The sequence below is a fragment of the Heloderma suspectum genome, chromosome 4, assembly GCF_057233095.1.
Source record: "Heloderma suspectum isolate Gila_16-S chromosome 4, 16-S_ref, whole genome shotgun sequence".
NCBI lineage: Eukaryota > Metazoa > Chordata > Lepidosauria > Squamata > Helodermatidae > Heloderma > Heloderma suspectum.
In genome coordinates, this window is record NC_139461.1 from 170,571,426 (window position 1) to 170,598,509 (window position 27,084).

General features: G+C 42.3%; 1 protein-coding gene across 4 annotated transcripts in view; it reads left to right on the forward strand.

Moving 5' to 3' along the window:
* RALGPS2 (Ral GEF with PH domain and SH3 binding motif 2) overlaps positions 1 to 26,727 on the forward strand; it is a 176,953-nt gene extending 150,226 nt beyond the window's left edge. For 3 of the 4 annotated variants that reach the window (XM_084851237.1, XM_084851235.1, XM_084851234.1), the window contains 6 exons: positions 13,059 to 13,136; positions 14,558 to 14,663; positions 15,364 to 15,456; positions 21,256 to 21,361; positions 22,776 to 22,867; positions 24,164 to 26,727. In XM_084851237.1, the coding sequence (XP_084707363.1) occupies positions 13,059 to 13,136; positions 14,558 to 14,663; positions 15,364 to 15,456; positions 21,256 to 21,361; positions 22,776 to 22,867; positions 24,164 to 24,193 (505 nt within the window). In that variant the 3' untranslated portion in view covers positions 24,194 to 26,727. The remainder of the gene's footprint in view (positions 1 to 13,058; positions 13,137 to 14,557; positions 14,664 to 15,363; positions 15,457 to 21,255; positions 21,362 to 22,775; positions 22,868 to 24,163) is intronic. The other variant, XM_084851236.1, reaches the window with a different exon arrangement.
* The last annotated feature ends 357 nt before the right edge of the window (positions 26,728 to 27,084 follow it).

Consider the following 27,084-nt stretch of genomic DNA (forward strand, 5'->3'; position numbering starts at 1 on the left):
ATTATGCTCAGTTACATATGAGGTCACTCCAGTGCTGGCTCATACACAACTTTGATACCAAGCAGGACGCCTGCCCAACCACGCTACAGATATCGGGAGCTCTCTTCAGTGGTGAATGTTACCAGCCAACCTCAATGGAGGTATTCTATTCCTCCAACCCTCTCCATCCAGAGTAATCACTATGGATGTGTCACTCTCGGGATGGGGAGCCCACTGCTCAGGTCTCACGATCCATGGACGCTGGTCAGTTGAGGAAGCCAGGCAGCATATCAGCATCCTGGAGCTCAGAGCAGCGTACAAAGCTCTTCGAGCATTCAAGTTGGATTTGGTGGGCAGGCTAGTCCAGGTCACTTTGGACAACATGACCATCATCGTGTACCTGGACAAGCAGGGTGGTGCCAGGTCGCTTCCACTCCTTGCCCTGATGCTCAAAATCTTCCGTTGGTGTGCACCCCATCTGATCAGAGTTGTTGCAATTCATGTTGCTGGAACCAAAAATGTTTTGGCTGACCAATTCAGTCGGACCAAGCATACTTCTCATGAGTGGGAGATGGACACATCAGTCCTGAGATCACTAATACGGCATTGGGGTATGCTATAGGTAGACCTGTTTGCCATAAAGGACAATACCATTTGCCCAAAGTTTTGCAGTTGAGCGGGCCAGGACATGGTATCGATGGGAGATGCCTTCCTTCTACAGTGGACAGGGGCACTGTTTTACCTCTTCCCACATTTCCCACTGATTCCGAAGGTCCTAGCAAAAATTGCGACCGATAACTCCGTGGTGGCCCCATCAGCCTTGGTTCACCCTGCTGCTCAGGATGGCACAAGGTTGATACTACCATCTCCTGTCACATCCATCCCTGCTTACCAGAGAGAACAGCCTGACTTAGTGACTCTACTCCTGCCAGCATGGAAGATTGGGTGACAGAGACTGAACTGGTTCCTCTATCGATTCAGAGAATCTTTGATGCCACTCGTAAGCCTTCTACCCGGTGTTCTTCTGCTAGGGAATGGACTGCTTTCTTTTTGTTTGCCTGAGCTTAAGGGTTTCACCTGGTCTGGTGCTTCTTAAACCAAGTCCTCCAGTTTCTCCTCTCCCTCTTCAAGAAAGGACTCAAAGTGTTATACCTAAAAGTTTATCTCTCTGCTGTCTCTGCATTTCACCCTCCTGTTGAGGGGTTTTCAGTTTTTTCGCATCCGACAGCGAAGAGATTCCGGAAGGGGGTCAGGAATCTGGCACCACCAGCTCACTGTATGGTACCGAGCTGGAGTCTTTCTGTGGTGCTAAAGGCACTCTCATCCAAACCCTTTGAACCACTGGCAACCACGGACTTGCACCTCCTTTCCTGGAAAGTGGCATTTTGGAGGCTGTTACTTCTGCACACCATGCCAATGAACTTTGTGCGCTTAGGGTAGACCAGCCTTACCTCATCTTTCACCAAGACAAGGTGGTCCTCAGGCTTTACCCCACTTTTTTGCTTAAGGTGGTGTCAGATTTTCATTTAAACCAGGACATTATTTTTCCTGCTTTCTTTGTCTCTGTCTACACACGCTCGATGTTCAGAGTGCTTTTGTTGTTGTTCAGTCGTTAAGTCATGTCCGACTCTTCGTGACCCCATGGACCATAGCACGCCAGGCCTTCCTGTCCTCCGCTCTCTCCCAGAGTGTGCTCAAGTTCATATTCATTGCATCGGTGATGCTATCTAGCCATCTCATCCTCTGCCGTCCCCTTCTTCTTTTGCCTTCAATCTTTCCCAGCATCAGTCTTTTCCAGTGAGTTTTCTCTTTGCATTAGGTGGCCAAAATATTTGAGCTTCAGTATCTGTCCTTCCAATGAGCAGTCAAGGTTGATTTCCTTTAGGACTGACTGATTTGACCTCCTTGTAGTTCAGGGGACTCGTAAGAGTCTTCTTCAGCACCACAGTTCGAAAGCATCAATTCTTCGGCACTCAGCCTTCCTTATACTCCAGCTCTCACAGCCATACGTTACTACTGGGAAAACCATAGCTTTGATTAGACGGACCTTTGTCGGCAAGGTGATGTCTCTGCTTCTTACTATGCTGTCTAGGTTTGCCATAGCTTTCCTCCCAAGGAGCAAGCGTCTTTTAATTTCATGGCCACAGTCACTGTCTGCGGTGATCTTGGAGCCCAAGAAACTAAAATCTGTCACTGCTTCCATTTCTTCCCCTTCTATATGCCAGGAAGTGTTGGGGCCAGATGCCATGATCTGAGTTTTTTTAATGTTGAGTTTCAAACCAGCTTTTGCACTCTCCACTTTCACCCTCAACAAGAGGCTCTTTAGATCCTCTTTGCTTTCTGCCATTAGGGTAGTATCGTCTCCATATCTGAGGTTGTTGATAATTCTCCCAGCAGTCTTAATTCCGACCTGTGATTCATCCAACCCGGCATTTCTCATGATGTCCTCTGCATATAAGTTAAATAAGCAGGGCGACAATATACAGCCTTGTCGTACTCCTTTCCCAATTTTGAACCAATTGGTTGTTCTATGTCTGGTTCTTACTGTTGCTTCTTGACCCTCGTACAGGTTTCTCAGGAGACAGGTAAGGTGGTCTGGTATTCCCATCTCTTTAAGAATTTGCCACAGTTTGTTGTGATCCACACAATCAAAGGCTTTAGCGTAGTCATGGAAGCAGAAATAGACGTTTTTCTGGAATTCTCTTGCTTTCTCCATGATCCAGCGAATGTTGGCGATTTGATCTCTAGTTCCTCTGCCTCTTTGAAACCCAGCTTGTACTTCCGGTAGTTCTCAGTTCACATACTGCTGAAGCCTAGCTTGTAGGATTTTGAACGTAACGTTGCTGGCATGTGAAATGAGCGCAATTGTATGGTAGTTTGAACACTCTTTGGCATTGCCCTTCTTTGGGATTGGAATGTAAACTGACCTTTTCCAGTCTTGTGGCCACTGTTGAGTGTTCCAAATTTGTTGGCATATTGAGTGCAGCACTTTAACAGCATCATCTTTTAGGTTTTTAAATAGCTCAGCTGGAATACTGTCATCTCCGCTAGCTTTGTTTTTAGTAATGCTTCCTAAGGCCCACTTGACTTCACTCTCTAGGATGTCCGGCTCAAGTTCAGTGACCGCACTATCATGACTATCAGGGACATTCAGATCTTTCCTGTATAGTTCTTCTGTGTATTCATTCCACCTCTTCTTGATCTCATCTGCTTCTGTTAGGTCCCTGCCTTCTTTGTCTTTTATCATGCCCGTCTTTGCACAAAACGTTCCTTTGAGATCTCCGATTTTCTTGAAGAGATCTCTAGTCTTTCCTATTCTGTTGTTTTCCTCAATTTCTTTGCATTGTTCATTTAAGAAGGCCTTCTTGTCTTTCCTTGCTATTCTCTGAAACTCCACATTCAGTTGGATATATCTTCCCCTTTCTCCCTTGCTTTGTGCTTCCCTTCTTTCCTCAGCTACTTGTAAAGCCTCATTAGACAGCCACTTTGCTTTCTTGCATTTCTTTTTCTTTGGGATGGATTGAGTTGCTGCCTCCTGAACAATGTTACGGACCTCCGTCCATAGTTCCTCAGGCATTCTATCTATCAGGTCTAATCCCTTAAATCTATTCATCACCTCCACTGTATATTCATAAGGGATATGATTTAGGTCATACCTGAATGGTTTAGTGGTTTTCCCTACGTTCTTCAATTTAAGCCAAAATTTTGCAACAAGAAGCTCATGAGCTCCAGGTCTTGTTTTTACTGACTGTATAGAGCTTCTCCATCTTTGGTTGCAAAGGACGTAATCAATCTGATTTCGATATTGACCATCTGGTGATGTCCATGTGTAGAGTTGCCTCTTGTGCTGTTGGAAAAGAGTGTCTGCTATGATCAGCGTGTTCTCTTGGCAAAACTCTATTAGCCTTTGTCCTGCTTCATTTTGTACACCAAAGCCATGCTTGCCTGTTATCCTGGTGATTTCTTGACTTCCTACTTTGGCATTCCAATCCCCTATGATGAAAAGGACATCTTTTTTTGGTGTTAGTTCTAGAAGGTGTTGTAGGTCTTCACAGAACCGATCAACCTCAGCTTCTTTGGCCTCAGTGGTTGGGGCATAGACTTGAATTACTGTGATGTTGAATGGTTTGCCTTGGATTCGTACTGAGATCATTCTGTTGTTTTTGAGATTGTACCCCAGTACTGCTTTCCCCACCCTTTTGTTGACCACCTCCAGCTTACCTTGATTCATTGATCTTACATTCCAGGTTCCTAAACAATATTGTTCTTTACAGCATCGGATTTTCTTTTCACCACCAGACACATCCACAGCTGAGTATCCTTTCGGCTTTGGCCCAGCAGCTTCACTCTTTCTGGCGCTACTTGGAAATTCCCTCTGCTCTTCCCCAGTAGTATATTGGACACCTTCCGACCTGAGGGGCTCATCTTCTGGCGTCATCTCTTTTAGCCTTGTGATATGTTCCATGGGGTTTTCTTGGCAGGAATACTGGAGTGGGTTGCCATTTCCTTCTCCAGTGGACCACATTTTGTCAGAATTCTCTGCCATGACCTGTCCGTCTTGGGTAGCCCTGCACAGCATAGCTTATGGCTTCACTGAGTTACGCAAGCCCGTTCGCCACAACAAGGCAGTGATCCATGAAGGGGTCAGAGTGCTTTGGCCTTTTACAAATCAAGGACTAAGCAGTTTCGCCTTTTGCCTCACCTGTTTGCTTGCTATGGTGGCAAGCATCAAGGTCAAGTGCTTTTGACTCAACACTTCGCATCCTGGGTTGTCAAGACCATCAAGCTGTTTTATGAGCTGTCTGCCCCAGTCTGAGCTCATTCTACTCATGCAGTAGCAACATTGGTTGCATTTGACAGGAGGGTTGCCATCCCTGAATTATGCTGTGCGGCAACCTGGTTGACACTGTCCACCTTCATTCGTCACTATACACTGGATGTTTGGACTAGAGCTCACTGTACTTTTGGTCATGCAAACCTTTCCTCTGTGTTGTAATGGGACACCAACCCACCACCTTGTAAGTTAGCTTGCTGCTTGCCCGTATGTGTGATGCAGAGAGGCCATGAAGAAGAAAGACAGGTTGCTACCTGTAACTGTAGTTCCTCAGCCTTTGTGTTCACACAACCAACCCGCCATCCCCACTTCAGTGTCATACTTGAGTTCAATCTTGGGTACTGAATATATTTCTTCTTGGTTCCAAGGCTACAACATTGGTCTCAAGGAACGGAGGGAATGAGCAGGGACCCGCTAGGGACATGTGCTCTGGGACGGCGGGGGAAAGGTTCCCAGGTGCAGAGCCCTTACATGTGACCACTCGAAGAACTACAGTTACAGGTAGCAACCTATCTTTTTATTTCAATGTAGCTCAGACCTGGCTTTGAGAGAGAGAGAGAGAGAGAGAGAGAGAAGGCAGCTGATGCTACAGGGTCAAGAAACTAGCAAACTGGAGAATTCAAGGCCAAGAGGCACAGTGCCCTTGAACTGGAGACTTCTATTCCATTTGCCACTGTGGCAGCTTGCAAGTGAAGGGAACTGCTGGCTAGGTCTCAGTTGCACTGCAGCTTATTGGTACTGCAGTTCCCAGCCCAGCAGAGATCAGGTGACATAAAAAGCCAATGAAGTCTCATCTGACTCTATAACGCTATGGACTCTAGCTGAGCACCTTATTGTTCAGGTGCAGGCTGAACTGGTCAAAGACTGCTTCTCTCTGCTGAACCACCTGCCTGTAGGCCAGCAGCCTTGATAGTGAGTTTCTACATATGACTTACATGCAGCAATTGACCAGTCTGTTGGTGTAAATCAAGATGCGTGGATGGAGAGCTCTTGCGTGAAATCACAATGCTTGTGCCCTCCTCACTGCTTATACTTGAATACTGAATCAACTGTGTATTGGTATGAGAGACATTTCTACCCAAGTAACATCCATCATTATCTCTCTGTTGCCTGGCCACTCTTGCAATTAAGGAACTTTCTATCCCAGTTCTGAAAGCTGCACTGAAGTTGGCCTGTATTTCTGACACCATCTTGCTAAAGGCAAGCTCAGTAGGAAGTGCTTGGAAGGTAGCTATAGGTCTTAGTAAATGTGATCGCTCCACAGAGTGCCATGACCTATTTGATCCATTGTACAATCCTGCTCTTCCTATGAGACAGATGTAGTCTCTCTAAGCAAAACAAGGTGTTGCAATCTATACCCTGCTACCATTTGCCCACCAAATGGCATCTTAACCAGGAGCCATTGATACCATCTACCCAGGTGAGGAGAAGCTACCTTTGGACACTAAAATCTTCTGTTGTCTGGGGTTTGTGTTTGGTTTAATACTTCTAAGGTGAGGTGGCTATTCCCGTGTGGCTGCTGAGGGCCTGGCAAAGCAGCAGAAGGGCTGGGGAGAGGATGTCTTATGTCACTGGTCATCCAGCATCTCCAGCAGTCTTTCACCACCAGGAATTCTGAGAGCCAGGAGCCATTGGACCTATGAGACTCAAAGAAGAGTGCACATAAAACTAGTGGAAACTTCAGAATTAAGATTATTTAGACTTTTTAAATGTCTTCCCTATTTTACTGTGTAAACCACTTTAAGAATGCTTTATTGAGAAACAGTATATAAATATTCTAAACAAATAATACATTTATGTTGTGGGATTGCAGGCTGACTGAGGTACACTGTTCTAATACAATGGTCTTTCTCTGTGCAAAACATATATTTAGAAAAGAGGGAGAGCTAAGAGCAGGAATGTTGATGTGGCGGAATAGGAAACTTCACGTCCATCAAGACACAGCTCTTCTAATTTACAATACCTTTGACAATTGTCATAAGTAGGAGACCCAAGATTGCCCTCTCGCCACCCCTTTCACTCCCATGTAATCCTTTGGCCTTTTCCAGAAGAGAAAGCCAGGGTGTAGAGTAGAATCAATGTAAGAGGGGATCTGTGTGTTTTCTGAGGTGATTACATTGTTGTCCTATAAACAATCCCCATCTGAACACCTCCTTAGTCTCCTGCACTTGGACTTGACCCTCAGAGGTACCTCATGTTTCATTTAATGTTCTCTCGTCTTTGGCAAGTCTAGTCTCTGCTCCCTCCCTGATAGTCTGAATTCATGCTAGTGCCATTCCTGGAAATAACAGTAAATAATAATGTCATATCGGTACTCTTATTGAATGGGATATACAAGATCACTGTATTACTCTTTCAGTGCACTAGCGAGGATGGTTACTTATTTCGAGGCTGCAATTTCTAGACAAGAATTTTTGTTGGCAGGAGGCCTGACTCAAGAAGATGGGCATCTTCTGCTCCCACCCTGTGCCTAGATTCACTTCGATGTTTGAGATGGGTATATTTTTGAAGCTGACTTAAGCTCCCTCTTGTTGCCCACATTGCTTCAGCCAGTTTCCTCACTCCACAATTGAAGCCTACCCTCACAGTAGAGCTGGCCCTTTTTACTCATATCCCTCGTTGTTTGAGAGACATTTTTAAGGTTTCCCGCTTGATAGCCAATCCATCTGGCCATTCATATACACATTAGTGTGAATGAACACTCTCCAAGCATAGCAGTGATAGGAAAGCAATTCTGTTTTCTTCAAAATGGTTTGTAGTGTTGTTCTTCCATAACATCTAATATATTTATTCAAGCTCATGAATGTTTTCTAGATGTCAATGGCTTCCTCCAGCATAATTCTGAGTCTTGCTTTAAAAGCCTTTTCTACCTTATATCCTTGTTAACTCAGAGTGAAGGCAGTGGGAGGTTTGTCCTCAGCAAAATCACATAGTCAGTGTCACATTATTATTATTATTATTATTATTATTATTATTATTATTTACATTGCTATACTGCCCAATAGCCGGAGCTCTCTGGGTGGTTTACAAAGATTAAAAACACAATATACAGAGATTTAAAACCATTTACATAAAAAACACATGAACAGACAATATACACAAAAGAAACACATATCTAAACAACTTCAAACAAACAATCTCAGAAACAAACAACCATAACCATAAAACATTCCAGGATCGATTAAACACTTACATACAGCCGAAAAGATAACAATGTTGGCACCAGGTGGGCCTCGTCGGGGAGAGCATTCTATAATTTGGGGGCCACCACCGAAAAGGCCCTCTCCCTTGTCACCGTCTTCTGAGCTTCCCTCGGTGTAGGCAGCCGGAGGAGGGCCTTAGATGTTGAGCATTGTATATGGGTAGGTTCGTGTCGGGAGAGGCACTCCATCAGGTATTGTGGTCCCAAGCCATGTAAGACTTTATAGGTTAAAAGCAGCACTTTGAATCAGGCTCAGAAACATACAGGCAGCCAGTGCAAGCGGGCCAGAGTCAGTCTTATATGTCCGGACCTTCTGGTCTCCGTTATCAATCTGGCTGCTGCATTTTGCACGAGCTGTTGTTTCTGAACCACCTTCAAAGGCAGCCCCACGTAGAGTGCGTTGCAGTAATCTAACTTGGAGATTACCAGAGCATAGACAACTGAAGCCAGGTTATCCCTGTCCAGATAGGGGCATAGCTAGGCCACCAACCAAAGTTGGTAGAAGGCACTCGGTGCCACTGAGGCCACCTGAGCCTCAAGTGACAAAGATGGCTCAAGGAGAAGCCCCAAGCTACAAACCTGCTCCTTCAGGGGAGTGCAGCCTCATCCAGAACAGGTTGAGCACCCTCCACCTGGTCAGAAGAACCACTCACCAACAGCATCTCAGTCTTGTCTGGACTGAGTTTCAGTTAATTAGCCCTCATCCAGTCCGTTGTTGCAGGCAGGCACCAATTTAGCACATCCACAGCCATATAATTCTGGCTATATTTTGTCATGACATCCTGTTTCTTACATGGTCCCTGGATGCTGGGATCATGCAGTAAAGCAGGTCCTTCAAATAAAAAGTGTCACAGCCATTAGTACATTGGAGAAATTATAACTCTGAACAGGTGCCAAAAAATTGCAAGTTTCTTCCATATACACTTTTGTCCTTCTGAAATGGCAAGTTTTGGTTTTTCACTTGAACCACATGAAAATTTGCACAGCACTAGTAGGTGTCATGGATTCTAACCCCTCACGCTGAGTAGTGGGGCAACAGAGACTTGCTGTGCAATCTGCAAACTTTTATTTATTTATTTATTTATTTATTTATTTAATTTCTATACCGCCCAATAGCCGAAGCTCTCTGGGCGGTTTACAAAAATTAAAACCAAACACACAATAAAACAATTTAAAATATATAGAACATTAAAACCACAATATAACAATACAACCACAATAAAATCTAGCAGCAGTGCAGGAGTTTAAAATACAGATTTAAAACAGCAAAGATAAAAATTTAGAAAGCTAAAATGCCTGGGAAAATAAAAAGGTCTTCACCTGGCGCCGAAAGGAATACAATGTAGGCGCCAGGTGAACCTCACTAGGGAGCTCATTCCAGAGCCTGGGTGCCACAGCAGAAAAAGCCCTCCTCCTAGTAGCCACCCGCCTCACTTCCTTTGGCAGGGGCTCACGGAGAAGGGCCGCTGACCATGACCTTAAGGTCCGGGCAGGCACATATGGGAGGAGGCGATCCTTCAGGTAACCTGGCCCCAAGCCGTTAAGGGCTTCAAATGTTAACACCAGCACTTTGAATCGGGCCCGGAAATGGACTGGCAGCCAGTGCAGCTGGAAAAGTACTGGCGTAATATGAGCTCGCAGGCCAGTCCCTGTTAACAATCTTGCTGCCCTATTTTGGACCAGCTGAAGTTTCCGGACCATTTTCAAAGGCAGCCCCACGTATAACGCATTGCAGTAATCCAAACGAGAAGTTATCAGAGCATGGATAACTGTAGCTAGGCTATCTCTGTCCAGATAAGGGCGTAGTTGGTATACCAGCCTAAGCTGATAAAAAGTGCTCCGTGCCACTGAGTTCACCTGTGCCTCAAGTGACAGTTCTGGATCCAAGAGCACCCCCAAACTACGAACCTGATCCTTTAGGGGGAGTGCAACCCCCTCCAGAACAGGTTGAATACCACCTAGCCGGGCAGAAGAACCACCCACTAACAGTACCTCCGTCTTGTCTGGATTGAGTTTCAGTTTATTGGTCCTCATCCAGTCCATTACCGTGCCCAGGCACTGATTCAGAACAGCCACTGCTTCACCTGGTTTTGATGAGAAAGAGAGGTAGAGCTGGGTGTCATCTGCATATTGATGGCACCTCAGCCCACACCTCCGGATAACCTCCCCCAGCGGTTTCATGTAGATGTTAAACAGCATGGGGGATAAAATAGAGCCCTGTGGAACCCCATGGCACAATTGCCATGGCACAGAGCAATAATCCCCCAGCACCACCTTCTGGAATCGGCCATCCAAGTAGGAGCGGAACCACTGTAGTGCAGTGCCTCCAACTCCTAACCCAGACAACCTATCCAGAAGGATACCATGGTTGATGGTATCAAAAGCCGCTGAGAGGTCCAGGAGAATCAACAGGGTCGCACTCCCCCTGTCCCTCTCCCGGCAGAGGTCATCCCACAGGGCGACCAAGGCAGTTTCCGTTCCAAAACCAGGCCTGAAGCCCAATTGAAATGGATCTAGATAATCCGTTTCATTCAACAGTGCCTGGAGCTGTCCAGCAACCACCTGCTCAAGCACCTTGCCCAGGAAGGGGATGTTGGCCACTGGCCTATAATTGTTAACATCCTCTGGGTCCAGGTTAGGCTTTTTCAGGAGTGGTCTAATTACCACCTCTTTTAAAGCGGCAGGCACCACTCCCTCTCTCAAGGAGGAATTTACAACCTCCTGGACCCAGCCGGACAACCCCTCCTTGTTTGATTTAATAAGCCATGAAGGGCAAGGATCAAGCACACAAGTGGTCGATCGGGCTTGGCCAAGCACCTTGTCCGCATCCTCAGGCCTCAGTAACTGAAACTCATCCAATAAAACTGGACCAGACGGTGCTCTGAACACCTCTACCAATGGAACTGCATTAATGGTGGTGTCCAATTCATGACGAATCTGAGCGACTTTATCCTCAAAGTGCCGTGCAAACTTGTCACAGCGTGCTACCGAGGGTTCCACCGTCTCTCTCCCTGGCCCAGAATGTAGCAGGCCGCGAACCACTCGGAAAAGCTCCGCTGGACGACACTGAGAAGATGCAATGCTGGTGGAAAAGAACTGCCTCTTTGCCACCCTCACCGCCACAGAGTAGGCTCGATAGTGGGCTCTTACCTGTGTTCGGTCAGACTCAGCACGGGTTTTCCTCTACCTGCGTTCTAGCCGTCTTTTATTTGAAACTTTTATTCAGTGAATAGCGCCTCTTCACACATGAAGCAACTACAAAGGCTGGAAGCTGTCCTCTAGGCTTAGTTAGCTAAATAGTGCTTTTGTAAGAGAACTACTGAAAGCAGCGCAGGTGCCTTTCAACTAATAGACAGGGTTCCCACCGTGTTGGATAGGCTTTTTCTGGGCCTCTCCCTTCAGGGAGGATCCTCTTGATCCAACTTCTGACAGGCAGCCAATCTGGTGGAACACTTCCTGCCTCCTCTCAGCTCTGCCCACTTAGCTCAGCAGAGGGCTCTGGCATCTGACAGTTCCGCTGCTCCCTCCTCCCCCAACAGAGGCCGAGTTCCCATGGAGAGGGAGGAAGACAGTCGCTCCTGCTCAGTAAGCCCCTGGGAAGGTTCTTCACTGAGTCCTCAAGAGTCTTGGGGGAATTTCCTCTCCTGCTCCCTGCCTCAGCTGGGCTTCTTCTAGCTCCATCTCTGAATCTGAATCCGAGTCAGAAACCAAACTAGAGACCAATCCTGACACTAGTCTTCAAATACAGAATGACTGCTGACGCACTTCAGTGGTTTCCAGAACTTGGTTAGATACAACAATTGCTTACAAATAAACCCCAGAAACTAATACTCTTTTTAACTGGAGTGTGCCAGTAAGAGTGGAACAAGTGCTGTTAACCTGTAGATGTGGTTTTAAAAACAAGCATTCCCTTATTGTATTGCCTGTGTGCTGTGTTGACTTTATTTACTTTTCTGTAACATTGGGTCTAGCTAGACTCAAGACTTCTCTCACTGTTCTTAAGTAACATATGGTTCTTTACACTAGAATAATTCTGTCAGACAAGGTTAGGTAGGATGGTAAGAGTGCTTTCAGGCTCTTCAAATGTGCTGAATTCTTTTTACTTGATGTTACTAGAATTATGGTTTCTACTGAGCCTTTGTATCATGCATAGCATTAAAATCTGGGCTAAGGGTACAGTATAACCCCTTTTATCCAGAATCAAGACTCTTTCAAATGGATGACTTTGCTGAAACAACATTTGAGTACAAATATTAACGTGGGCTACGATCAACACATGTGCCTCCTGGTGTTAAATCTTGCAAAAAGTGTAAATATTGTTTCTTTGCCTGAGGCTTGTCAAAGGATGACTGAATATTTAAGACAAATATCATTTCCTTTTAATATACCAAGCACTGAAGTTCTGTCCAAGTGAGCTATATATCTGGTTGTACTTTTCTTTGCAAACTCTTGACTTACTGTTTTAAAATTGAAATGGTGTAATTACTCAAGATGTAATGTAAATTCAGCCTCTTCCATTTGCTGTTTATTAAAAGTATTGTGTCATGTGATAAGAAAAATGATGTATTATAATTTTATATGGTCAGGTTATAAAATCATAGCTGTAATTATCACATCAAAAATAACATTAATTTCCCTGAGTTAGCATATTCTTTCCTTGCAACAACAGGCAAAACATAGGGGTCTTGTTACCATATGTTGCTTTCTTCAGAGTTGTAGTAATGGCTTGTCATAGTAGATTTAGCAGCATAGTGTTCTGTTGTGGGGGGGGGGGGTTAAGATAAGTGGTAAAGCAGGGGTTTTTTTAATTCATAAGCCATTCCTTGGCATGGCAGTAAAAATAGCCCAGTGCTCTGTGGGCTCATGTTAAAACCATGTGTCCAAATAATAAAATGATTTTTCTTAATGAAATGTGCTGTTGCTTGCAGAAAGAGAGGTAGTATTAATGAGGCAGAGAGGAAGCTTATTACAGTGTTCTAACAAATGATGATGACTATGAATTCAAAACATGTAATACATACAATTTATAATGGAATTCAACAGGAACAGATTATACCATTCTCTTGGTCCGGTGACAAGAATGGCACGAAATGGCTATCGAGGCCACATGAAGGGCAGCAGGTACTAACCCCTTGTATTTAGGGGTCAGACTTTTTCCTCTGGTGTTGGTGACTGACTTGATATTGAAGTGGTTGTAATTTGACACTCCTGATCTTTCTGACTTGTTTGCCAAATCATGCTGGTGAACTTTCCCTTTAAAAATAAGCCTTCCTTCTTGTGTGACTTAATCATATCTTTGTAGACTGTGGCTGGCTTGTTCTAATATGCAAATCCAATTTCTTAAAAGTATTGCACTGTTATCTGGAGAAGCCTCAAGGGGTTTTTTAAAAGTACTTTAGCACTACATGATGCTGGAAGTAATGGAGTGACAAAAACTATGTTGAGACCCGAGCCCCTTGCATTCAGAATCTTTTCTTTACTAAGACTTTTGCAAAATTTGTGAGCCATATAAAGGGCAAGATCGTGGCAATCATTGGCTAAATCCCATTCTGAATGGCATTTTATGCAAAATGACTTGGAAGCTTCCAGACACATCAAACTGTTTTACATTCCTAATTAAACTTCAGCCTCTGTGGTCTTCTTGTCCAAGAAACCTAGTTTGAACTACTGTAAAAATCAAACATCATCTGGAACTGAGTTATGCATTGGGTTCCTTGTAAATCTGTGGGCTTTTGACAGGAGGCTCCGCTTGTCAGATCTCTCTGTTTACATTTGACAAACAGATGAAGAGTGATTGGAAGAATTTTTCCAAGACGTTTCAGAAATTCTTATTCCCTCAGACTGCCTCTGGAGAATTGATGGCTGTGCCCACATAAGTTGCTTGGCATGCACTGACACAAACAGTTACGTCAGTCAAATATTTCCTGTTGTTAAAAGCTGGTCAGCTGCTCACTTGTTAGAACACAAGCTACGTTAAAACAGCTTCAGTTAACTGCTCTGGGTCAGGCTTTCTGCTTTCCTGCTGCTTCTGTTACTGCTTTCAAATACCTTGGTATGGTATTGTGCATGTATTGAGCTCTTGCTTTTTTCTGTTTCAGTAACTCAAATGAGTACAACAGTCCAGTCTTTCTACTGGGTCTGGAAAAGTCCAGAAAGAACAATTTAAAAATCATATGTTCAAGAGGAGCATCTTTTTTAAAAAACGTGAAATTGAATTTGAACCATTTGCTAGTTAGAATACATGTAATTGTATTATTTTTATCCAGAGTATTGAAAGTTATTTTTATTTATGTCACTTGCTGAACTGAAGGGCTTTCTTAGCATTACTTATGCTTCTGAGAGGAAAAATCCATAAAAGGAGCCCTTCTAATAGTCAAGGCTTCTTTCCACAATGAAATCCAATAAATGAGATTTTACAAATTGAACATTTTACAGATTGAAACACAGACGTTAATGGCAAGTTAAGTCATGCTTGGAAAACCACTATTGGGATATTTTGTATTTCCAGTACTTCACTCCTGTTTTTTTTTATATATATATAGTTCTGCAGAATCTGAAGATTTAGCTGTTCATTTGTATCCAGGAGCTGTTACTATTCAAGGTGTTCTCAGGAGAAAGACTTTATTGAAAGAAGGCAAAAAACCTACAGTAAGATATTGAATAAATTACTATGTATGCTCTTTTGAGATGGCTTTTCTCTTCGTTGTGGTCTTGGTGACCCACATCATATTGCTCTCTCTATTTTCTTGGAGTTTGTCAGTTCCTGGACTTGGAAAAAGTATGACCATTACTAAACAAGGTGTTTTACCTTGCTACAGTGATTTGCCCTTGGGGAAGCTCGCTACATCACAGTTTGAGAATTCTGAGTACTAAATATTAGTACAAGTAATAAAAATTTGATTTCAAAATAATGACCTAACCCATCTTTTTAGTAATCTAGGCTAAAGGCTAGGATGTATTTTCAGTCTATAGTAGATACTGAGCAGATCACTGCAGCGCACAGTGGCTTATTTAAGAACCCACGGGCTGTTTTAGGGTTGTGGGTGGTTTGTTAACCATGCCAACAACACACCCTCACCAGGTTCGGACAACACGACAAGCCACTGTCATGACTTCAATATTCAAAATGGCCACCCGTACATGCTGCAGCCCACTGTGGCTTATTTAAGTGGGCTGCTTGATTGTGCAGACCAGCCCATTGTGTATTATAGCTTAAAGTGTTTCTGTTTTGAAAGTGTCATTCTGCTCAGAGTCCTTGAAATAGTGTAAGGCTAAAAATCTAAACAAACAAAATGAAGATGAAATGACATGGGCCTCTTGGATTTATTAATCTGATGATTGTCTGCAGGTAGCATCTTGGACCAAATACTGGGCAGCACTGTGTGGAACCCAGCTTTTTTACTATGCTGCAAAGTCTTTGAAGGCAACAGAGAGAAAACATGTATGTATTGTGTTATAGTACATCTCCCATTGGTATGCTTGAACTTAACCCAGAGGGATGATCAAAATCAACAGATTTTCTGGATATTAACACTCAAAATGTGTTCAATCTTTTGAGCCTTAATTCCCTGTTTTCCTTCACTCTTCACTGTTGTGAGTAGTTTGGCTTCCTTGCTTTTTAATAGGACAGTGCTCTGCATTTTTCTCATTGGCAGTAAGATGAACATTTTTCCATTCTCCCTTCCATTGGGAGTGTTATATGTTCAACAACCATTAACCTTTTTGCTGATGTTTTTCCTTTAACTGTTTTTACTGTGCCCACTTTCCTCCCTTAGTTCTCTATCTTAACCACTGCATCTTTATATTCTGCTGCTAAGCAGCTTAGCAATCTTGAAAAGCAATTCTAAAATCTGTAAATCTTCCTGCTGAAAAGCCCAAATCTGACAGGCTGTGGAAGAAGTCTTATGAGTTCAGTTGGATCACTTTGCATGCAAAAAATGCACAAGAAGCACAATGTAGAGTAGACTGTAGCTATTAACCAGAATAAAAGTAGCCCTGGTGGTCCCCCTGAGTCTTGGATTCTGTCATTGTACATTTTGTTAGCACTTTGAATTTTCCAGGTCTCTGAAGTGCAAGCCCGAAATTGCAGCACTCCAAATACTACTCTTGTCTCCAATGTTATTGAACTGGTCTTTATAAATTGATTGTGTTGTGGGTTTTTTCTCTGTTTTCAAATGATCAGTTACTTTTACTTGAAGCAGAACCATGAGATTAATTTTTAAAAGCTCTTCAAATGATTTCAGACTGAGAAACAAACTCTTACTACCAAGTAGTATAGTAGTATACCAAGTAGTATAGTATAAATTATTTCTGCCATCTGTTTTCACTCATTCAGAATCAAGTACATTATATCAATATTCCATGTAATTTTAACACTTCTCCAGATTCATAAGGGTATTTTATGTTAGGAGTGGAGAGACAACCTTATTTCCATTCAAATGAATATGAAACACACTACAAGCTGCAAACTATGTCTCCCTTTAATATGCCCTTAATATGTGGCAAACACGTCTGCTGCATAAAGTGTGGATCACTTCTCAGTTAATTCTAGTTCAAAGTAGCAGCTAAGAAAGATGATATGATGCTGCTGCTGCCTCTAGTAGTGACTTGCAGTGAGCAGAAATAAATGTCAGTTCATTCTCACACAGGCTAGATGTGCCTTCACAAGCCACCTTATCTTAAGGTTGATTCACACATACATACTTATCTCTTGATTTCTCGTTACTCAGTTCGCAACTGTTTGTGTGGATTTATGACGTTAAAAGGAAGAGCATCCATAACTCAGTTGCAGAACGTGTGCTTTCCAGAAAGTCTTATGTTCAGCCCCTTGCAGAGAAACGATTATTTCAGGCACACAAGTTGATTCTGAGACTGATAGGTATGTGTAATGCATTCCCAAATCCATTGACTCAGACTGGAAGTGGGCATTTTGCTGTCTTGAGCAGTGGATTAGAAGGCAACAAATAAGGATTTAAAGATTCTAAAACTTCATCTAATATAGATTCTGGGGGCCTTGTGCTCACCCAGAGTGTGCCATTCTTTCTCCTTGGCATGCTGCAATTTAGGGTAGAAGCAGTTCTTGAGATCTGATGATAGCTAAACAGAACCTCTCTATGTTCTGAGGCAGTGTGCCTGAGAACAGGCAGCCTGAAGATGATTTTTGATGGACTCAAAAGCTTGCACACTACAGTACGATTTTTGGTCTTTCCTAATGAAGGCATTCCTGAATGGAATTTAACCAAATTTAACAATTCATGATGTGGGTCATTCCAGGTTTAGTCCTAACTAGTAGGTCACCATAGGAGCAACCTGGCTCTGGCTCTCCCTCCAGCCCCCACAGTAACTTCTCCCAGTCCCATCTCCTCCACAACATTCTTTATCTGTTGTATGAATGATGTCTTTCGAGAACCATCACCTGTGGCAGTTGTTCCATCTTTAGTCTGTTACACAGATTGGCTTGGATCCTAACTAGGCTTCCACAAAGAAAACATCTCCTTCCTTTCATGGATGGAACCAAGATCCAGCAGAGAATTCTGCCAGCAGAAGGGGGAGGCCATTTTTTTTTTCAATTCCCCTCTTCCCTTCCAGCCCCCTCCCCATTGTTCCAGAGGGTACCCCAACCGACCGGAGCAAATTTTCAGGGGGCATAACAAGCTACAGAGGAAAGGGGGATTGGTAAAAGTCACCCCTTTCTACTGGTGTGTGCAACCCGTGAGTGGAACTCTGCTCAGGGGATGGACCCGCCAGTGGGAGCAAACTCAGAATCACAGCCATAGTTAGAATCATAGAATAGTAGGGTTGGAAGGGGCCTACAAGACCATCGAGTCCAACCCCCTGCTCAATGCAGGAATCCAAGTCAGAGCATCCTTGACAAATGGCTGTCCAGCCTCGTCTTGAAGGCCTCCAGTGTGGGAGAGCCCACCACCTCCCCAGGTAATTGGTTCCATTGTCGTATTGCTCTAATAGTCAGGAGGTTTTTCCTGATGTTCAGCCGGAATCTGGCTTCCTGTAACTTGAGCCCATTATTCCGTGTCCTGCACTCTGGGATAATCAAGAAGAGATCCTGGCCTTCTTCTCTGTGACAATCTTTCAAGTACTTAAAGAGTGCTATCATATCTCCCCTCAGTCTTCTCTTCTCAAGGCTAAACAGGCCCAGTTCTTTCAGTCCCTCTTCATAGGGCTTTGTTTCCAGTCCCCTGATCATCTTTGTTGCCCTCCTCTGAACCCTCTCCAGTTTGTCTGCATCCTTCTTAAAGTGCGGTGCCCAGAACTGGACACAGTACTCCAGATGAGGCCTAACCAGTGCTGAGTAGAGGGGAACTAAGACTTCCTGGGATTTGGAAGCTGTGCTTCTATTAATGCAGCCCAAAATAGCATTTGCCTTTTTTGCAGCCACATCACATAGTTGGCTCATATTCAGCTTGTGATCGACAACAATTCCAAGATCCTTCTCGCTTGCAGTGTGGTTGAGCCACGTATCCCCCATCTTGTAACTGTGCATTTGGCTTCTTTTTCCTAGGTGCAGAACTTGACATTTATCCCCATTAAATGTCATTCTGTTGTTTTCTGCCCAGCGCTCCAGTCTATCAAGATCACTTTGAATTTTGTTTCTGTCTTCCAAAGTATTAACTATCCCGCCCAATTTTGTGTCATCTGCAAATTTGATCAGCATTCCCTGCACCTCCTCCCCCAAGTCATTAATACAAATGTAGAACAACACTGGGCCCAGGACTGAGCTCTGCGGTACCCCACTCGTTACCTCTTCCCAGTTTGAGAAGGTCCCATTGATAAGCACTCTTTGAGTCCGATTCTGTAGCCAACTGTGGATCCACCGCATCGTTGTTTCATCTAGCCCGCTTTGAGCTAGTTTGCTCATCAGGATATTATGGGGCACTTTGTCGAAAGCTTTGCTGAAGTCGAGGTATATGATGTCTACAGCATTCCCACGGTCTACAAGGGAGGTTACTTGATCAAAAATGAGATCAGATTTGTCTGGCAGGACTTGTTTTTGACAAATCCATGTTGGCTTCGAGTAATCACGGCATTGTTGTCAAGGTGCTTCCAGATGCATTCCTTTATCATCTGCTCCAGAATTTTCCAAGGGATTGATGTCAGACTGACTGGTCTGTAGTTCCCAGGTTCCTCCTTTTTACCCTTTTTGAAGATAGGGACAACGTTAGCCCTCCTCCAGTCATCTGGCACTTCCCCTGTCCTCCATGATTTCTCAAAGAGAATAGACAGTGGTTCTGAGAGTTCTTCTGCCAGTTCCTTTACTACTCTAGGATGCAGTTCATCTGGCTCTGGAGATTTGAACTCATTCAAAGTAATTAGGTGTTCCTTGATCATATGCCTATCGATCTCAAGCTGCAATCCTGCCCCTTCAGCCTGTACTTGGCCTTTGCCAGGGGGCTGATAGACCCTCTTTTGGGAGAAGACTGAACTAAAGTAGCATTTGAACATTTCTGCCTTTTCTTTGTCATCTGTTATCGTTTTGCCATCCTTATTTAACAGCTGAACCACCATTTCTTTCCTCTGTCTTTTACTATGCACATATGTGAAGAAAGCTTTTTTGTTGTTTTTAACATCCCTCGCTAACCTCAGCTCATTCTCAGCTTTAGCCTTCCTGACGCCATCCCTGCAATTCTGTGCTACCTGCCTGTACTCTTCCTTTGTTCCTTTGGCCTTCTTTCCACTTCCTATATGTGTCCTTTTTTGTTTTCAGGTCATCCCTAAGCTTTTTGTGAAGCCCCATTGGCTTCTTCTGTTGTCTTCCACCTTTTCTTCTTGTTGGAATTGTTTGTGATTGTGCCTTGAAAATTTCCTTTTTTAAAAGCTCCCACCCATCTTGGACTCCTTTTCTCATTAGCGTCGCTTGCCATGGGACCTTACTGATCATTGTTCTGAGTTTATTAAAATCAGCTTTCCTAAAATCCTGGGTACGCGTTTGACTACACTCAGATTTTGCTTCCCTTAGAACCAAGAACTCAAGTACAACATGGTCGCTTTCCCCCAGAGTTCCTGTAACTACTACTTTATCCACTAAGTCATCTCTGTTGGTTAGGATCAAGTCAAGGGTAGCCGATCCTCTAGTTCCTTCCTCTACTTTCTGTAGGAGGAAGTTATCCGCCACACAAGTCAAGAATTTCCTGGAGGGGCCATGTTTTGCAGAATTTGTCTCCCGACAAATACTGGGGAAATGGAAGTCCCCCATTACTACTACATCATGCTTCCTTAAAACATTGGCTATTTGCTTTTCAAAAGTTCCATCCTTGTCTTCTCCTTGATTGGGTGGCCGGTAGTAGACTCCGACCACCAGGTTCCTTTTATTCTTTGCTCCATTTATTTCAACCCAGATGCTCTCGATGGGGCTACCAAGCTCTTCCTCCTGTATTTCTGTGCAGATATATGTATTTTTCACATACAGTGCAACCCCACCTCCCTTTCTGTTCCTCCAGTTTTTTTTTGAACGAGTTATATCCTTCAATTGCTGTATTCCAGTCATGAGAGTCGTCCCACCAAGTCTCAGTTATACCTATCAGGTCATAATTTCCCTCTTGTATTAAGAGTTCAAGTTTGTTCTGTTTGTTTCCCATACTCTGGGCATTAGTATATAGACATCGAAGACCATGTGCTTCATAGTCTGGCTTTCTTCCTACATGTGTCTGAAGACTATTATTGGGCGCTATCAGAGCTGTTCTCTCCGTTGCAGTGCATGCGCCTACATCCATTGTTACCCCCAACATTACATCTCCCTTCCCCGTAGGATTCAGTTTAAAGCCCTCCTGATGAAGTTCTTCATGCTGTGGCCAAACACATTCTTCCCATCCTTTATGAGGTGCAACCTGTCCCTAGCCAACAGCCCATCTTCCAGGAAGTATAGCCCGTGGTCCCAGAATCCAAATCTCTCTTGTCAGCACCACCTTCATAGCCAGTCATTCACCCGGAGTATTTTTTGTTCCCTTTCTATCCCTCTTCTAACTACTGGAAGGATGGATGAGAAAACTATCTGGGCCCCAAAGTTCTTGAGTTTCCTTCCCAAAGCTTCAAAGTCTGACGTGATCTCTTCGTAGCTCCGCTTGGCGGTATCATTTGTTTCAGAATAACTCAAACTTTATGTAAAGTAGCATCCCTAATGAATGTTTTACATCTCTTTTGCAATGTAATAGCTGAATGGCAAATATTGGTGAACGCTTTTGCTTTCCATTGATTTTGTGACTTGTTTGTGTGTGTCCCCCACCAGTTCAAATCTACACCAAGTAAGAATGTGTCAGTAGTAGGGTGGATGGTCATGATGGCTGATGACCCAGAGCATCCAGATCTCTTCCTCCTCACAGATTCTGAGAAAGGTCAGTAACATCAAGACTCCATTTCCTTAGAAGCTTTTCATTATGATCATTAGCAGTGGAAACGATTAGGGTGTCATCTTGGGTTGAGGGTGTGACCGCCTTTTGCCATTAGTTGTGGAAATAATTGAAGCTAAGGGCAATATTTATCATCTTCATATAAACTAAGTAACATGTATACTATTCAAATTATTATTTTTAATCACCAGTCTGGACACTCGGAAATCTTTTGAGAGGAAAATTACTGTTGATATTTTCTTTAAAAATGTATATCTATCTTACAGTCCAAAAAGACTGTTGGGGTGGCTTACAAATAGTTAACACATACAATAAAATACTGTAAAAACAGAAACAGCCATATGAAAGAAATTAGCTTAGAACTGCTTCCAAATATTTGTGTGACTTTCCAATTCGCTTTCCAGGGCCTGTTGGAGATGCTATTTTTTAAATTATATTTTGAAATAGTTTATTTGAAGCATTTCTTCAAGGTAGCACTGTAGTTGAGAATAATTTCAGTCCTAAGTGTTAAAAACCATTCGTGGTTGCTTATTTATCTGTTGATATGTCTCTAGAACGTTTCATGGAATTACCTTATTTGAAGACAAAAATCTGTTGCCAATTCCCCTGTTGGGAAGTGGCAAAGGGAATATGGACTGTGAGCGGTGTGCGTCTAGAATTCCTCCACCCACCACGGCAGTGATTTTGATGTAGCCATCCCCAATTTTAGCAGCAAGTCCTGAGCCCCAGATCGTCAGAATACAGAACGGGCAGAGCTCATCAGCTCAAGACCTCTCAAGACATGGGCCAGGAAGATGAGTCTCAGGGGGGTCATGCCTGCTCAGCAAGTAGTTTTACCCTTTTCGAGTGGAGACCTAACATTTTCAAGGGTCCTGTTGCATGAACTGAAATATTAGTCGTGCAACTACAGCAGCCCAAATACTTTCTTCCTTAATTGAGAGAGAATATTTTTCAGTCTTATGTAATATTGTGAGTTTCCCTTCACGTTAACAGTTTTTATATAAGTGACACACCATACATTCATACTCTGTATGGGAATCACTTTGATAAACACCTTTCTACTGCAAATAACTATTTGTTATTGTTATTTGTTATCGGTGTGTAAGCCCGAACACATCTTAGTTATGATTTCTTAGTAGCAGACTTCACTTTTGCCTTGGTTATGTTTGAATTGTGCTTGTGATACTTTCTACATACAGAATTTTTATTATATCCAAAGAAAGCAAAATGGTTTTATATTGACCAAGGCTATGTTGATGATTATCAGACATCAATATTATATATAGAATGTCTTATCGTTGTATTCATAAATATGTGTATTTTAAAATAGCTTAACTTGAAGTACTAGGTTCTCTTTAATTATTCATAATAGGAAGTTTTCCCTCCTTTTGTCATTTAGGGAACTCATATAAGTTTCAAGCTGGTAACAGAATGAATGCAATGTTGTGGTTCAAGCATCTGAGTGCTGCCTGCCAAAGCAACAGACAACAGGTGAGAGAATAAGAATTATGAACTACTGTACTTTGGCACCTAGCAGTGAGAGCTGAGTTAAGCAATTCCTTACTAAAATCAAAACAACTTTGCACTGAATAACCTATTCAGTTAACATAAAAGTCCCTAATAGCCCCTGAGATTAGTGAAGATAAAATGGTTCTGATCTTTCTGATAAGCAACTTAAAATAATGAGTATGTGTCAACATATTTAAATATGAGTTCCTGGTCTGTATTTATTTCCCATAAGATACATTTGAATATATGAGGAATCAAAAGTGCAACATGAAAAGAATGTGTACCATTTCTACATATAAACCATGAAATTATCAGCTACTATTGCCTGAACTAGAGGAGGGTTTTTTTAAAAAAAGATCTTGTTTTGTGTTCTTCAGCAGGGTTGTGAAAAAGAACTTAAGGATTCCACTAATAAATCAGTACTTTAAAAAATAGGTTCCCGTATTGTAAATCATGTACGTATTTCTTTTTTATCCAACAAATAATTTATAATGATTACGTGACATAATTTGAACAATTTTTCAGATTTTTTGCCATGTGAAACTAATCCTCCTTCCTCATTTCTAATGCCCCCCTTGATATCCATAATATCACTCTTGTATAGGTGTAATATTACTGAATCCTGATTCAGTTCTTTATCATACAATTCTAGGAATCATCTTCAGATTTTGCTATAGTTACCCATCTTTTATTCCTTCTATATGTGCTCCACTCATATGATAACAAAGACACTTGTTCCAATATCTCCTGTTCAAAAATGTAGCAAGATATACTTTTCCATGGACACAAGATCAATATTTTGTTACTAGAATTTCTCTTGATGTCAAGCCCACAAAAGAATGGAATGTAACCCAGACCGGGGTTGCGGGAGCGGGGAGACTTCCCCCTTCCATCTGTCCTAATTAGGGCTACAGGTTAAAGTGATTCCCACTTACAAACAAGAGAACAAAAATAGTCATTTGTCTGCATTTTTCTACAGTTAACTTACATTTAAAAAATCTAGGATTCTATAAGAGACATAGGCCTTGTTCAGACATAACAAGAAACATGGTTTCCAGCTCCATGGATGAACCTTGGTAAACCTCGAGGTGTGTTCTTAAGCCATAGTTTAAACAAGCCACAGTTCTACAAGATTGGATGTTATGGGAGTAGCACAAAAGCCCAAGACTCCTCATGACTTGCTCACATAGCAGGAAATCATGGTTTCCCAATGCTTCTGAACTGGGCCATTGTGTCACCTTTTCATTTGTCCTACAAAACCATTGCATGTGTTTTTAGGTTCCTGCCAACTTGATGACTTTTGAGTGACGAGCTTCTTCAGAACCTGGACCAAGATGAAACTTTTGAATGCTGTCTGTCTCATAGTTTTAGGAAGGAAGTCCTAGCAAAAGCATGCCAGCTATTCTTCTGTGCCAGAACAGAGATGGTAAACCGAGTTTCAACTCTCTAAAGTACTGAACAAAAAAAGCACTAAGAGTTCAGGGGATGGAAATACAACATGAACTGCCATGGACCATGCTGCTGCTTAATATTCTCTGAACTGATCTGTGGAAACCACTGCCTTAAAGAGTGAAAGGAAAACCAACACGGAACACCAAATAGTGTGTGTGTGTGTGTGTGTGTGTGTGTGTGTGCGTGCGCAACCTCTGGCGGTGCTGTGCTTAGGTGAAATAGGTTGTAGCTAGTTTGCATTTGTGTTATGTTTGTTAGCTTTTAATTTAAAAGCCCAACTTTTTTGCAGTTCGTGTAAAAAGGAGTAAATCCCATACTGCATAGGGGTGTCAAGGGTTTGCAAGGATGTCGTGTGTGTGTTCTTGAAGAGTGTGTGGACTATACCTACATCCCTCTATACCAGCTTTTGTTGGGCTCAGAAGATTTGAAACGCAATTTAATTTGTTTAGGCTTAGAATGTAAGAACTGTAATATATGCAAGTTTCTTCTCTTTTCACAAAGCACTGACTTTGCAGAACTTGGGACTGTATGGGGATTTTTTTTCCTGCAAGTGGCACAAAAGCTGAGTGTTTAAACACTACACTCCCCTTTTCCTAGTTTTTGGTTATCAATTTCCTGGTAAAAATAGTCTGCAGGGTTTTGTAAAGCAAGCTCTGGGACATGTCAGTGGGTCAGAACTGAACTTTTCTTCCCCAGTGTATTTTTAAATGGGCTACACTTATTTTCCCACAAACACTTTAGATGCACCTTCTAAAGCCCTTCCACATGCCTATTTACTGTTGAAAGCCCCCATCTCTCATATATTAGATAGCATTTTGCAGGTGACAATCTTACTACATCTCTCTCCATGCAGATTGAAAAACGTGTGCCTGTATTTATAGTTGGAAATGGGAGTTCCATTGACCACTTCTATAACAGATACAGAAGCCAGATCTCTGAGGCTTAAGCATCGACTATTAGACTAGCACTCATGAAATACAACTCCCAGATCATCAAGAAAACAGTAAACTTAATAACATGTCACAAGAAAAGGTATTCATGGAGTAAAAATCAAATGGGATGAATTATTTCCTACATGAAAATTAATTTTGTCACTACACCTATTTCCTGAAAGAAATGTTTTTAACCACATTTCTGAAGAATATCTTGTGCTCTAAATGTGATGCTTTTTTTCAAATACTTTGAGGCCACTTCAGAACCCTCAGATGGTGTTCCTTATTACCAAATGTAAACAAGTCAGATAGGAAAAGATTCCTTCAGGACTGCAAGCTATTTAATAAAAGAGATGATCTTATTCTGTCTACAGATTGCGAAAGAATTTGCTCTATTCTTACTAAGTTTATTCACAGATGAGTAATTTTTTTTAATATTCACTGGCTCATGTTTCCAGAGTCCACACAACTTTTTCTTCCTGTCAGTAGGATAGGGCAGGGAGTAGCAGCTGTCCACAGAGGGAAACAATAAAGCTGGAGTAAAAGCTGCACTCAAACTGTTTGAAATCTGTTCCTTTTTCTTCCTATAAGATTGTGCACAGGGTTTAAATACCTTTAATTTGTCCCGTTCTATATTCTTGAGGAATGAATGTTCAGTTCTGACCTTGTAGTGGTGTATGTTGCAAAGGGAGGCTTGCTTGTTCAGAGTCACTTTTAGTTTACATGTCTCCCACAATAACTCACGTAGGGTGTTTCATAGAAACATCTTCATAGCCAGCAGTATTACTGTACAGAGTTTGCACAACTTATTTTCCATTTTTTTAAAGTTACTGTGTGTTTCTTTTCAAAGTAAGTTCTTTTAAAAAACAAAAACGAAACCAACACTATGTGTGCTTTTTTTTTAGTATTATGGAAGGTGACCCTGTGGAATTTGCTTTTTAAAAAAAGAGCAGAGGAACACTAATGTAGATACATTGCAGGCATATCAAATTTGTTCTTAATGTTTTTATGAGTGGAAAGATGCAGCTGGGAGCCACAGTGTCATATGATGCAGGTTTGCTAAAGATAGAGCATCAATTCACGCTACAGCTTTTCATGTGGCAACTTCATTACATTTCAGCATGTTACATGGGTCTTTATGGAAGTTTCCAATAGTCTGTCCAGATCATAGCACACCATATCCTCCTTCAGTTGTTCTTTAAAAGTTTTCTCAGGATGTGGTTTGCTTCAACCTAGATAAGCTTTTGTAGTATTAACAAGAATAATTCATCCCATCAAAATCTACTTTGTATGGAGATGAATGTTTCTGTGAAGGCAACACACACAAAATGGTCACATGATCAGCTCAAAGCCCCGTTGACAACTGGTTTGTTTTTCTCCCAACATGTTTCTTGTATATCTGTGGAGTAAGTTCCAAGAGCAGTAAAAAAAAAACTTAGCAAGCAGTGATGGCTACCTTCAGCTATATTTTTATCCAGCTTCAGATGTAATACATCCATGTGAAAACTTTGGTTGAAAATGAAGCTGCTTAATCTGGTTTCTGGGAATAATAGAGAAAGCTGTGACAATTTCAGGGGTTTCAGCTAACTTACATACATTCCATACATTTTATGTTTTATCTCATGGTCATTTAGATTATTTTACAACATCACACAAGTGCTGAGACATTCCAGCTTTTTGTGGTGGTTGATTTGTCAATAATAAATTTCTTAAATCTTTTTACATATAGCCAGATATGCCCACCCTCCCCTGCAAAAAAACTGAGATTAAAAAAATAGTTTTATTTAATTAGATATCCTTTATACTTCCTCTTGT